This window comes from Lepidochelys kempii, chromosome 1 (assembly GCF_965140285.1).
Source record: "Lepidochelys kempii isolate rLepKem1 chromosome 1, rLepKem1.hap1, whole genome shotgun sequence".
Lineage (NCBI taxonomy): Eukaryota > Metazoa > Chordata > Testudines > Cheloniidae > Lepidochelys > Lepidochelys kempii.
Window position 1 is genome coordinate 143,877,539 of NC_136380.1, and position 12,183 is coordinate 143,889,721.

Consider the following 12,183-nt stretch of genomic DNA (forward strand, 5'->3'; position numbering starts at 1 on the left):
ACACAGGTGTACAGCCCCGACCGGAGCCATGAGAGGGGACACGTGGGGGTGGGCCCATGCTGCACCACACAGCTCCCCTGCCCAGCACCCCCTGGATCCACTATGCCCAGAGCCCCCCCCACAACTCTTCCACCACAAATGCACAGTGCTGTGCACACACACCCCTGCCCAGCGCCCCCCTGCCCAGAGCCCCACCACAGCTGCCCAGCACCCCACACAGAACCCCCCACTCGCTTGTTTCCCAATACACACAGATTTCCCCTCCCTTCCTTCCTCCCTCCCAGTGCCCTTCCCCACAGCCCCACCACCACAACTATACAGTGCCCCACACAGGCCCCCACTGCCCAATGCCCTGACACACACAGATCTCCCCCACTGCCCAGCACCCCCCAACAAGCCCCCACTGCCTAGCATCCCAAAACACTCAAACCTCCCCCACTGCCCAGCACCCTCCACACACATTCCCAGACACTCACCATCATGCCCTGCCCCCTTCCCTGGCCACACTCACCAGCCCTGCTGGGGGGTCTCTGGCTCCTAGGGTGAGAGCGGCAAGGGGAGTCTCCAGACTCTCCACATGCTGCGCCCGCCACAAGCACAAGTTCCGTGGCTCCCACTGGCTGGGAAAGGTGCCAGTGGGAGCTGCCGGAGCTGTGGAGGGCGCTGTGCCCGCTTCTGGCGCCTGCAAGCCCCACCCCTGCAGCACACGGGTACCGGGAGCTGCCCCAGGAAGCGGTGAGCGGCGGTGCCGTGGCTGTGGTCCGGACGGTCCTGATATTGGGACAAAGGGCGTCCCGACGGACGTAAGGTCGGGACGCGGGACAAATCTTCTAAAATCGGGACTGTCCCGATAATATCGTGACGTCTGATCACCCAAGGTGCAGTTTGGGTTTCAGGTTGGATTTCTGAAGACACATACTAGCATTTTCTTTCTTTAAAACTGCCTATTCTTTATTGACTGTATTGTCTTGAATAAAGGAGCTTTTAAATCCCTACCAGGTACATCAAACATTTTTGACTTAGTGTATTAGAGCCTTTGATTGTAGGAGAATCATAATTTGAAGAATGCTTCAATAATCTTCACCTGTTCTCTCACCACTTTCTTCTGTTTCCTTGGAAAGTCAACAAGGCAGCTAGTAGAAGAATGCAGACAATGAGAATGGTACAGATTTGCCATGTATCTGCCAACTCTTTGGAAAGTATGTAGTGCATGACAAATCCTTGAGGAAGATTTGACAAGTCTGCTGCAGCTGGTTGAACTGTATAACAGAATGGTAAATAGAATTCCATGTTAATAAATGTGAACTAGTGCACACTGGAGGAAACAATTTAAACAGGGATTTCTGACCTTTCACATAAATACCCTTATCACTGTATTATGGGAAATTCTTATGTGGGTCTGTCTCAATCTCTCTTATTAAAGCCGTTCCACTTGGTATTAAGTACGCATTGGGTCAGAATGATAGAGTGAGGATAACTCTATAGTCCAGTGGTTAGGGCAGTCATCTGAGAGGTGGGAACCTCTTCTCATCCAGCAGAGAGGGAGCTGAATTGGGGTCTCCCACATCCCAGGTGAGTACCCTAACCACTGGCTATAACTCATGATTATAAGGGAGGCTGCTGCCTCCTCTCTCTCCCCTCCCAAGAGTTTTGTGTGGAATTAGGCATGCTCTGAACACACCTACTAGATCAGACCCTACAAGCAAAAGGTGGGAGAATGTCTGTTTTCATCTGGTTTGAGGCTCATGCTGGGGCTTAGAGATAGGTACTGGACATCTGCCTGAGACAGCAGTGCACATGCCCAGAGGCAGAAACATAGGTATATGGGAACTCTTGCAGTGAAAATTTAGGTGCCGAGTCAGTTTAGGCACCTATGTGGTTAGGCGGCAGTAGAGCAGAGGTTTTGTGGATCTGGGACTTGGGTACTTAAGTCCCTTTGTAGATCTGGGATTGTCTACTTTGTGAACATCAACTGCCAGAATCTTGGATCACCATTGGCCTCAGAGCAGGCTGCTCACCTAGCTGTCCAGTTAGAAGAAACACACTGCCATGGTCGATACCATAATAGAGGAAAGGGTTTAAGGACACAAAATGACCACACTGGTGTTTCAAAAATGATGGAGTAAAGAAGAGTCCCATAAACTGCCTAAATTGGTCTCTAGGCACCACCCTAAAAATCCAAATAGTGAAATACTGCAGAAATTAACATTCAGATACAGTAGTATATTTTACAGAAGTTCTGTCATTCCATCAGTGCTACTTGATATAGTTTACTGCATCGTGACATTACACCTCATTTGATGTGTTATGTCTTAACATAATATTTATAGCACAGCATAAGTCAGAAATGCAAGTGGTCAGTATCTACTGATCTTCCAGCCTATTCAGTTTAGCTTATATTTAACAGGAGTGAGAACATCTTTATATTTTAAGCAAAGAGGCCCATGTTTTAGGTTTATTCCACCCAAGTAAAGAAACAGTTGCTTTGTCATTATACTGTGATTGACTAATTCAGTAACTCATGAATGAATATAATTTCCTTTTTGTGAAATGAAGGAGGGTGGCAGCTTTGCAAGAAAGATTTTTTCTGGTGTTTGCATGTAGCTTTCATTTGTAATTTTTAAAAAATTATTCTTAATTCCATCACCTTTGGTGCCTGCTGTGGAGGCAGTTCCTCAGCACTCTTAAAACAGAAAAACTGGGTATAGCCAATACAATTATTTTTATATATAATAACTTTACCTTTCTTATAACATCTTGAATACCAAGAGATCCTAGTAATTATAGATATACACCATTGAAATACAGACATTTTTGTGAGAGAGGGATATTAAAGTTCTAGTGTTTACGCCAAACTACTACTATGTTAAAGCTGTTTGAAAAAGTTTGCAACATTTAGAAGAATCCATTTTTTTATATTGGCGAAGTGGGGGTTTTTTTATATTCAAAGGGGCAGATCCTTAGCTGATCTGTCATAGCTCCATTGACTTCAATAGCACTGTGACAAGTTATACAAGTTGAGGATGTGGAGCAAAACCTTCTGAATCAGTGCTAAACAGAGTCTCAAACTTAAAAAACCACCACCCTTAGGCAAAAATAAGACTTGACAAATTTCAGCCACATAGATGAAGGTTTTAAAAAGCTATAAAGTTACTTTGTGCATCTGGGGGAAGCTGCTATGTCACTAAGCATTATTTTCAAAGTTGTAACTGAATTGTTTCACCATTATGCTGACCACTATTTTCTCATTGTTTATTTGTATTCCTCTGTCTGTCTGTATCCATTTGTTGTCTCTTGTCTTATACTTAAATTGTAAGCTGGCTGGGGCAGGGACTATCTTTTCTATTTGTACAGCACCTAGCACAATGGCATTCTTGCTCCATGACTAGAGCTTCTAGGTGCTACAATTGTACAAATCATAGTATTAATAATGCAGAGTTAGTGGACAATCCATCTCCAATCTCTGTGAGTTTTCTGTTTACTAATTAGCATGCCTTGTTTATTTTAATTTTTTGTTGAGCACTGGGATTTCGGGAACATTAAGACTTTTCCCTGAGTTGAAATATGAGCACTCTAGGAATTCTGTGTGTGTGTTTTTGTTTTTTTAGCTACAGAGTATTTCCTGTTTTTTATAGGCAGCAGTTGATGCTTGCAAGTTGATGGGACATCGGAAATATTATGATCAAATGATACAGGATGAACTTCAATACCAAAACCACAAAATAATAGATGAAATAGACGTTGCTACAGTGAAAGATTACATGCAAGTAAGAAATGTTTTCAAATATTTTCTTACAGGTTTTGGTAATGAAAAAAATACTTCTTTTTGGGAAAAAAGATTATGACATGATCTAAAATGTAGATAGTGATTATGACTGCAAGACTAAAATTTAAAGACCTAATTCTCAACAGCTTACACCTTGTGCAGCTATTTATATCAGCTCAAAATGAGTGTAAAGGGTACATCAAGCACTTCTGTGTGAGTGCAGAAATCTGATTTGGTAGCGTTTTACATCCACCTTGAACAGATGTAAATGACTCTACAAATGACAAGGCACTGGAAAATGAAGCCCTATGATTGTGAAGCACCAGAGAAGTTATTGAAGTTGTATGGATTAGGACCTATAATGTATACTGTCAGGGTTACACAAGGATGGTAGAAATCTTTAAAAGATCACTCTGATAACTGTGATACTCTTTAAATGGAATAAGTGAGAAGAGAATCAGTACCATTCTGTTTTTTTTAGACCAGTGTTAGTATATTGATTTTGATGAAATTACGGCTGATTTATAGTTCTATAAGTGAGAGAAGAATCATCACCAAGAAGTGCTGATGCTTGAGTAGTGCAATGAAACCTTTTCTGGTTAGTTCCTATTTTTAAAAAATTTAGGGCCAAATCCTAGATGACTGGCTATGCCACCCAGATCTAGGAAGGATGGTGGTATGTAAACATTGCTATGAACAATACTCTAATTTCAAATAATTATTTGTTACAATTGAGCAGCGAAGGAACTCAGACTATTAATGTACATATGCATATTTTTGTGATCAATTTAAATGTACTGATTATATTATAATTTTATGTATATTTATGTAATGGAGGTAGATATAGATATCCAGAGAACAGATGTCATTGTATTATAGGAATTTTAAGGCAGAATAGGTCATTACAGGGGTTCCAGCCATTTGATTTACTCTGAATAAGGTTTTCTTTAATGTGCAAGTTCATCATTAAAATAATTAATGAGGATGAGAAAATAAGAATAGCAGAGACTTGGGACCCCAATAAAATGAATTAGGTTTTCATGCAAGCATTTATTTTATAAATTACTATTATTATTTTGTGGCCTTATAGTACATCAGTAACCTGGATGAGACCCCAGCATACTTTGGTGGCAGGGATAACTGCTGGAGAAAATTGTCTCTGGAAAACTTTCCCAGGACAATGATAATGTATGACATAATGGATTATGCACAGTCCGGGACACTGTCAAACCGACTTAAGGAGAAACTGACATTTCTGCTCCTGAGGCCACAGAATGAAGAGATACGGCATGATCAACTCATGACTGTTTCTCGAGTCAGGTAAAAAAATACCCAACAACTTATCCACAATAACAAGCTTAATTTTTATTTTGAATTTCTATACTTTGTACTTTATTTTAAGGATCTCAAAATACATATTAATTAATGACAGGTTTCAGAGTAGCAGCCGTGTTAGTCTGTATCCGCAAAAAGAACAGGAGTACTTGTGGCACCTTAGAGGCTGACAAATTTATTAGCGCATAAGCTTCCGTGGGCTACAGCCCACTTCATCATATGCATAGAATGGAACATATACTAAGAAGAAATATATATACATACAGATAAGTTGGAAGTTGCCATACAAACTGTGAGAGGCTAATTAGTTAAGATGAGCTATTAGCAGGAGAAAAAAATTTTTGTAGTGATAATCCAGATGGCCCATTTAGACAGTTGACAAGAAGGTGTGAGGATACTTAACTTCAGGGAAATAGATTCAATATGTGTAATGACCCAACCATTCCCAGTCTCTATTCAAACCCAAGTTAATGGTATCCAGTTTTCAAATTAATTCCAATTCAGCAGTCTCTCGTTGTAGTCTGTTTTTGAAGTTTTTTTGTTGAAGAATTGCCACTTTTAGGTCTGTAATCGAGTGACCAAAGAGATTGAAGTGTTCTCTGACTGGTTTTTGAATGTAATAATTCTTGACGTCTGATTTGTGTCCATTTATTCTTTTGCGTAGAGACTGTCCGGTTTGGCCAATGTACATGGCAGAGGGGCATTGCTGGCACATGATGGCATATATCACATTGGTAGATGTGCAGGTGAATGAGCCCCTGATGGTGTGGCTAATGTGATTAGGTCCTATGATGGTGTCACTTGAATAAATATGTGGACAGAGTTGGCATCGGGCTTTGTTGCAAGGATAGGTTCCTGGGTTAGTGTTTTTGTTGTGTGGTGTGTGGTTGCTGGAGAGTATTTGCTTAATGTTTACAAAACACCAATGACCAGTGGTAAAATTATTCCCATTTTACAGATGGGTAAACTGGCACAGAGGAGTTTAGTGACTTGCCAAAGTTCATACGTTAAGTCAGTACGGAGTCAAGGATAGAACCCAGGAGATACTCCTAGTGCTTTTTATTATCTACTAAATAATATTGTTTTAGAGATTGTCCAATAAGTCAACATTTTAATCTTTAGTAGAAAAAGATCTGCATGATTATTTACTGGCAATATAACAACAAATATGTGCCACAAATCTCAACATATAGTGGAGAAAATTGGATTTTCTTTTATATTCCTATTTAAACTGCTGTTACCATTTTGTAACTTCTACCATTAAACATCAATGGGTTTCTCACTAACACATACTGGGAAATAATCAGTGTCAATACGCAGGGGCTGCCATGTCTTAATATACTCTTTTAAATCACAAATCTACATGATTTTAAAAGAGGCCTTATCCCAAATCTTTTCTCTAAGTATGTTCACTGAAATGGAAAACACAACACTGAGTCATGTCATTCTTGCGTTGATTGTCAGCACATCTTTTTTTAAACTTCCTTTTCTGGTCTTTTTAAAGTTAACTGATGTTTTGAGCTTTTTTCATTTTAATTAAAGGAATACTGTCAAAATTGGCAGGCCTCTGCCTGTCCCCTAGAAAAGTTATGTTGTCAGCTATATTACTGTATTGACAGCCATAAAGTATGAAGTCATCTGTTCAACCAGTAGTTCACAGCATAGGTGTAGGCAGTGATCATGCAAACTTCCCTGTGATTCCCCACCAATATACCTCAAGCATTTCAAAGGGACCGTGTCTACTCAGTGAAATGGTAGTTGTATTTCTATTCCCATTCAGTTATCATTTCTATTATTTATGTTGGGGCAGCACCCAGTATGCTTAGCTGCTTCCCTCAACACAGATGATGACAGTCTCTGCACTGCAGAGTTTATAATCTAAAATTATAAAGGCAGATGAAGGGTGAAAGAAATGTATACGTCATGCAAACAAAGTAATCCACCTGATGACAGACACACATCTAACTAGTCACGCTTTTATTTTGACACTTTTTGTCTAGTTAAATGCATTGCATTCTTGGCATCCCACCTCCTTATCTTTCCTCCACAGCAATTCCCAGCTTTAATTCCAGAGTTCTTATGCCACTCCCTCCCTGCATTCAAACCCTTTCCTTTGCATAATTGAATAGCTCATTTACAAGGTACATAGATTGTTGACACTACTAGCAAGAGTGTCAATTAGTGTCACAACTGGTAATTTTCTAATGTGGTCATCTGTGCATTAATAATTAGAATGAGATCACATTGCTCACTGAACAGCTTTCTGATCATGGCAACTGGCAACCATGCAGTCCAACTCCTTGTGAAGGTCAAGGGAGTCTTAGGGTACATCTATGGTACGAAATTATTTCGAAATATTCAAATTTTCGGAAGCGATTTTATACATTCGGTCTTCTGTGTCCCCACTAAAGCGCGTGAATTCGGCGGAGTGCGTCCACAGTACTGAAGCTAGCATCAAATGTCAGAGCAGTGCACTGTGGGTAGCTATCCCACAGTTCCCGCAGTCCCCACTGCCCACTGGAATTCTGGGTTAAGCTCCCAGTGCATGATGGGGCAAAAACATTCTCGTGGGTGTTTCTGGGTGTGTGTCATCAGCCGTTCCTCCCTTTGTGAAAGCTACTGCAGACAATTGTTTTGCGTCTTTTTGGCGTGCATACGCCATACTGCTTTCAGCAGACGGTGCACTGCTGCTCTTCTCCTACTATGAATTCACCTCGCATTTCCTCTCGTCTTCCTATGTAATGTCTAGTATCTACTCTTTCTCATCAAATGCTTCCGCTGCCACTCTGCTCTCCTACGTTTCATGCCCTTTTGCCAGGATTACCCATAGAGGCGCCAAAGCCATGGAGCCCACTCAGATCTCCACTGCAGTTTTGACCATTGTAAATACCTCGCGCATTATCCAGCAGTACGTGCAGTACTTGCAAAACCGGGCGAGGAAGCGACAACAGCGTGATTACTATACTGATGAGGACATGGACACAGATGTTCCTAGAAGCACGACATGTGGTGATTGGGAGATCATGGTGCTGTTGGACCAGGTTCATGCTGTGGAATGCCGATTCTGGGCCCGGGAAACAAGCACAGACTGGTGGGACCGCATAGTGTTTCAGGTATGGGATGATTCCCAGTGGCTGAGAAACTTTCATATGCATAGGAACTTTCATGTAACTTTGTGACTTCCTGTCCTCTGCCCTGAAGTGCAAAAACACCAAATGAGAGCAGCCCTTACAGTTGAGAAGCGAGTGGCCATAGCCCTGTGGAAGCTTGCAACAACCGACAGCTACCGGTCAGTCGGAAATCAGTTTGGAGTGGGCAAATCTACTGTGGGGGCTGCTGTGATGCAAGTAGCCAACGCAGTCATTGACCAGCTGCTATCAAGGGTAGTGACTTTGGGAAACATGCAGACCATTGTGGATGGCTTTAATGCGCTGGGGTTTCCTAACTGCGGCAAGGTGATAGACGGAACGCATATCCCTATCTTGGCCACAGAACACCGGGGCGGCCAGTACGTAAACCGCAAGGGGTACTTTTCCATGGTGCTGCAAGCACTGGTGGATCACAGGGGACGTTTCACCAACATCAGCGTGAAAGGTGCATGACGCTCGCATCTTTAGGAACTCTGGTCTGTTTGAACAGCTGCAGGGAGGGACTTACTTCCCAGACCAGAAAATTACTGTTGGGGATGTTGAAATGCCTATAGTTATCCTTGGGGACCCAGCCTACCCCTTAATGCCATGGCTCATGAAGCCATACACAGGCACCCTGGACAGTAGTAAGGAGCAGTTCAACTATAGGCTGAGCAAGTGCAGAATGGTCATGGAATGTGCGTTCGGATGTTTGAAAGCGCGCTGGTGCAGTTTACTGACTCGGTTAGATCTGAGCACAACCAGTATTCCAATTTAGTTGAGCATAAGCTTTCGTGAGCTACAGCTCACTTCAAAGCTTATGCTCAATAAATTTGTTAGTCTCTAAGGTGCCACAAGTACTCCTTTTCTTTTTGTGGATACAGACTAACATGGCTGCTACTCTGAAACCTGTCAATATTCCAATTGTAATTGCTGCTTGTTGTGTGCTCCACAATATCTGTGAGAGTAAGGGGGAGACGTTTTTTGTGGGGTGGGAGGTTGAGGCAACTCACCTGGCGGCCAGTTTTGTACAGCCAGACAACAGGGCGATTAGAAGAGCGCAGCAGGGCACGCTGCACATCAGAGAATCTTTCAAAGCCAGTTTCATGACTGGCCAAGGTACGGTGTGACAGTTGTGTTTGTTTCTCTTAAAGTTACCCACCCCCTATATATGAGAAAGGAAATAAAGTCACAATTGTTTAAAAATCATTCTTTATTATTTGTTGCACAAAACATTGAGAGAAATCAGAAGCTAGAAGGGGGAGGGGTGTATTGGGTTAGGGGGGTGGAGGAGGAGGGAAGGACAAGTCCAGAAACCAAATCAAAATTTCAGATATGCCAGCTTTCTGCTGGTTCTGCAATCCTCTGTGGTTCACTGTGTGGGTCCCCATAGCCTCCCCCCCACCCCCAGTGTTCTTGGGCATCTGGGTGAGGACGCTATGGAACTTGGGGAGGAGGGAGGATGGTGATACAGAGGCTGCAGCGGCAGTCTGTGGTCTTGCTGCCTTTCCCGCATTAGATCCACCATACAGCGGAGCATGTCAGTTTGCTCCCCCATGAGCTTGACCATAGCATCCTGCCTGCTCTCATCGTGCACGTCCCTCCTCTCTTCGTATTCATGTAACACTTTATGTGACTCCACAATTGTTTGCCTCCATGCATTCAGCTGGGCCCTATCAGTGCGGGAGGACTGCATGAGCTCAGCCAACATGTCGTCCCGAGCTCATTTTTTCCACCTTCTAATCTGGACCAGCCTCTGGGATGGAGTAGATAGGGGCCACGTTGAAACATTTGCACCTGCTGTGGGAGGAGAAAAAGGGAGGGTAGTATTTTAAAAGATACATTTTGGAGAACAAAGGGGACACTCTTTCTCAGTGAAACAGGCAATTCATAGTACACAGCACGTTGTCTTTCTGTACAAGGTCGCATTTTGCCTCTTATACTGAAGTGCCTGCCACTTTGGTGTGAGTAAGCCATCACATGTGGCCGGGCAACAGAATTCAGCTTGCAGGCAGCCATGGTAAGCCCTAGGGGCATGCGGGGTTCTGCTTCTTCCACATTCATTTCAATGCTTTCAAACGGCCGGCCCCCTTTCCCATAGCAAGCAATGCCTGGTGGGTTTGCCATATAAAAGGAGGGCCTGTGGGCTCTCTGGGATGATCACTTCACACAACACCCTCCCCTCCCACCACCACCCACTGTGTGGCTCCGATGAGGCTCTGAACAGGGACGAGTCCTTTAAACTAAACGTGAACAGCCCAGAGCGGCTGGGTTTCCCCCTACACCCCACCTTGTGGCTCTAATCAAGCTCTCACTCACCAGAAGTGCCTTCTCCAGGGTCATGGTCTGGGAGCATGCCTTGGGAGTGGGGGGAGGCTATTGGCTCCAGTGTTAAGAATAGTTCCTGGCTAGGGGGGAAAACGGATTCCCCACTTGCCGCCTGTGCACTATCCTCCTCTTCGTCCTCCAAAAACTCATCCTTCTCGCTCCGTGCTACTCCCCCCTTGCAGGTGTCCACAGACAGTTGTGGGGTAGTGGTGGCATCACCCCCCATAATTGCATGCAGCATGTATGGGGCTGTGACCCAGAGCACCCGTTCGCCTCCCTGGCTTTTTGGTATGCTTGCCTGAGCTCCTTGATTTTTGTATGACACTGCTCTGTGTCTCTGGAGTAGCCTCTTTCCGTCATGGCCCTGGAGACTTTATCATATGTATTTGTCTTTCTTTTTTTGGAACTGTGCATCCGATGAAGTGAGCTGTAGCTCACGAAAGCTCATGCTCAAATAAATTGGTTAGTCTCTAAGGTGCCACAAGTACTCCTTTTCTTTTTGCAAAGACAGACTAACACGGCTGTTACTCTGAAACCTGTCATAAAGGGAAGGGTAAACCCCTCTGAAATCCCTCCTGGCCAGGGGAAAGCTCCTCTCACCTGTAAAGGGTTAAGAAGCTAAAGGTAACCTCGCTGGCACCTGACCAAAATGACCAATGAGGAGACAAGATACTTTCAAAAGCTGGGAGGAGGGAGAGAAACAAAGGGTCTGTGTGTCTGTCTGTATTCTGTCTTTGCCGGGGATAGACCAGGAATGGAGTCTTAGAACTTTTAGTAAGTAATCTAGCTAGGTACGTGTTAGATTATGATTTCTTTAAATGGCTGAGAAAAGAACTGTGCTGAATAGAATAACTATTTCTGTCTGTGTATCTTTTTTGTAACTTAAGGTTTTGCCTAGAGGGGTTCTCTATGTTTTGAATCTAATTACCCTGTAAGGTATCTACCATCCTGATTTTACAGGGGGGATTTCTTTATTTCTATTTACTTCTATTTTTATTAAAAAAGTCTTCTTGTAAGAAAACTGAATGCTTTTTCATTGTTCTCAGATCCAAGGGTTTGGGTCTGTGGTCACCTATGCAAATTGGTGAGGCTTTTTTATCCAACATTTCCCAGGAAAGGAGGGGTGCAAGGTTTTGGGAAGTATTTTGGGGGGAAAGACGCATCCAAACAGCTCTTCTGCAGTAACCAGTGTTAGTTTGGTGGTGGTAGCGGCCAATCCAAGGACAAAGGTGGAATATTTTGTACCTTGGTGAAGTTTTGACCTAAGCTGGGAAAGATAAGCTTAGGAGGTTTTTCATGCAGGTCCCCACATCTGTACCCTAGCGTTCAGAGTGGGGGAGGAACCTTGACAGGAACGTAGTTCTGCCATAACAGATTCATCTCCCCAACATGCGATGAGATCCAGTACCTCCCGTTTGGACCATGCTGGGAGCTTGTCTGCGAATCTGGGACTGTGTGGTCTCTTGTGATGGTGGACTGTGCTGATGGTGACCAAACAGGAAATTCAAAAGTTCCCGGGGCTTTTACTGCCTACCTGGCTAGTGCATCAGAGTTCAGATTGCTGTCCAGAGCAGTCACAAGGGAGCATTCTGGGGTAGCTCCCGGAGGCCAATAACGTCGAATTGC

General features: G+C 43.6%; 2 protein-coding genes across 2 annotated transcripts in view; one reads left to right on the forward strand and one right to left on the reverse strand.

Annotated features, from left to right (window-relative positions):
- The window catches only part of C1HXorf58 (chromosome 1 CXorf58 homolog), a 36,068-nt gene that overhangs the window by 16,867 nt on the left and 7,018 nt on the right, over positions 1-12,183 (forward strand). The window contains exons 5-6 of the mRNA XM_073357593.1: positions 3,636-3,767; positions 4,857-5,086. Coding sequence (XP_073213694.1) covers positions 3,636-3,767; positions 4,857-5,086 — 362 coding nt within the window. The remainder of the gene's footprint in view (positions 1-3,635; positions 3,768-4,856; positions 5,087-12,183) is intronic.
- KLHL15 (kelch like family member 15) overlaps positions 9,423-12,183 on the reverse strand; it is a 58,406-nt gene continuing 55,645 nt past the window's right edge. Inside the window, exon 7 of the transcript XR_013636247.1 lies at positions 9,423-10,029. The gene's annotated coding sequence lies outside the window, so the exon portion shown is untranslated. The remainder of the gene's footprint in view (positions 10,030-12,183) is intronic.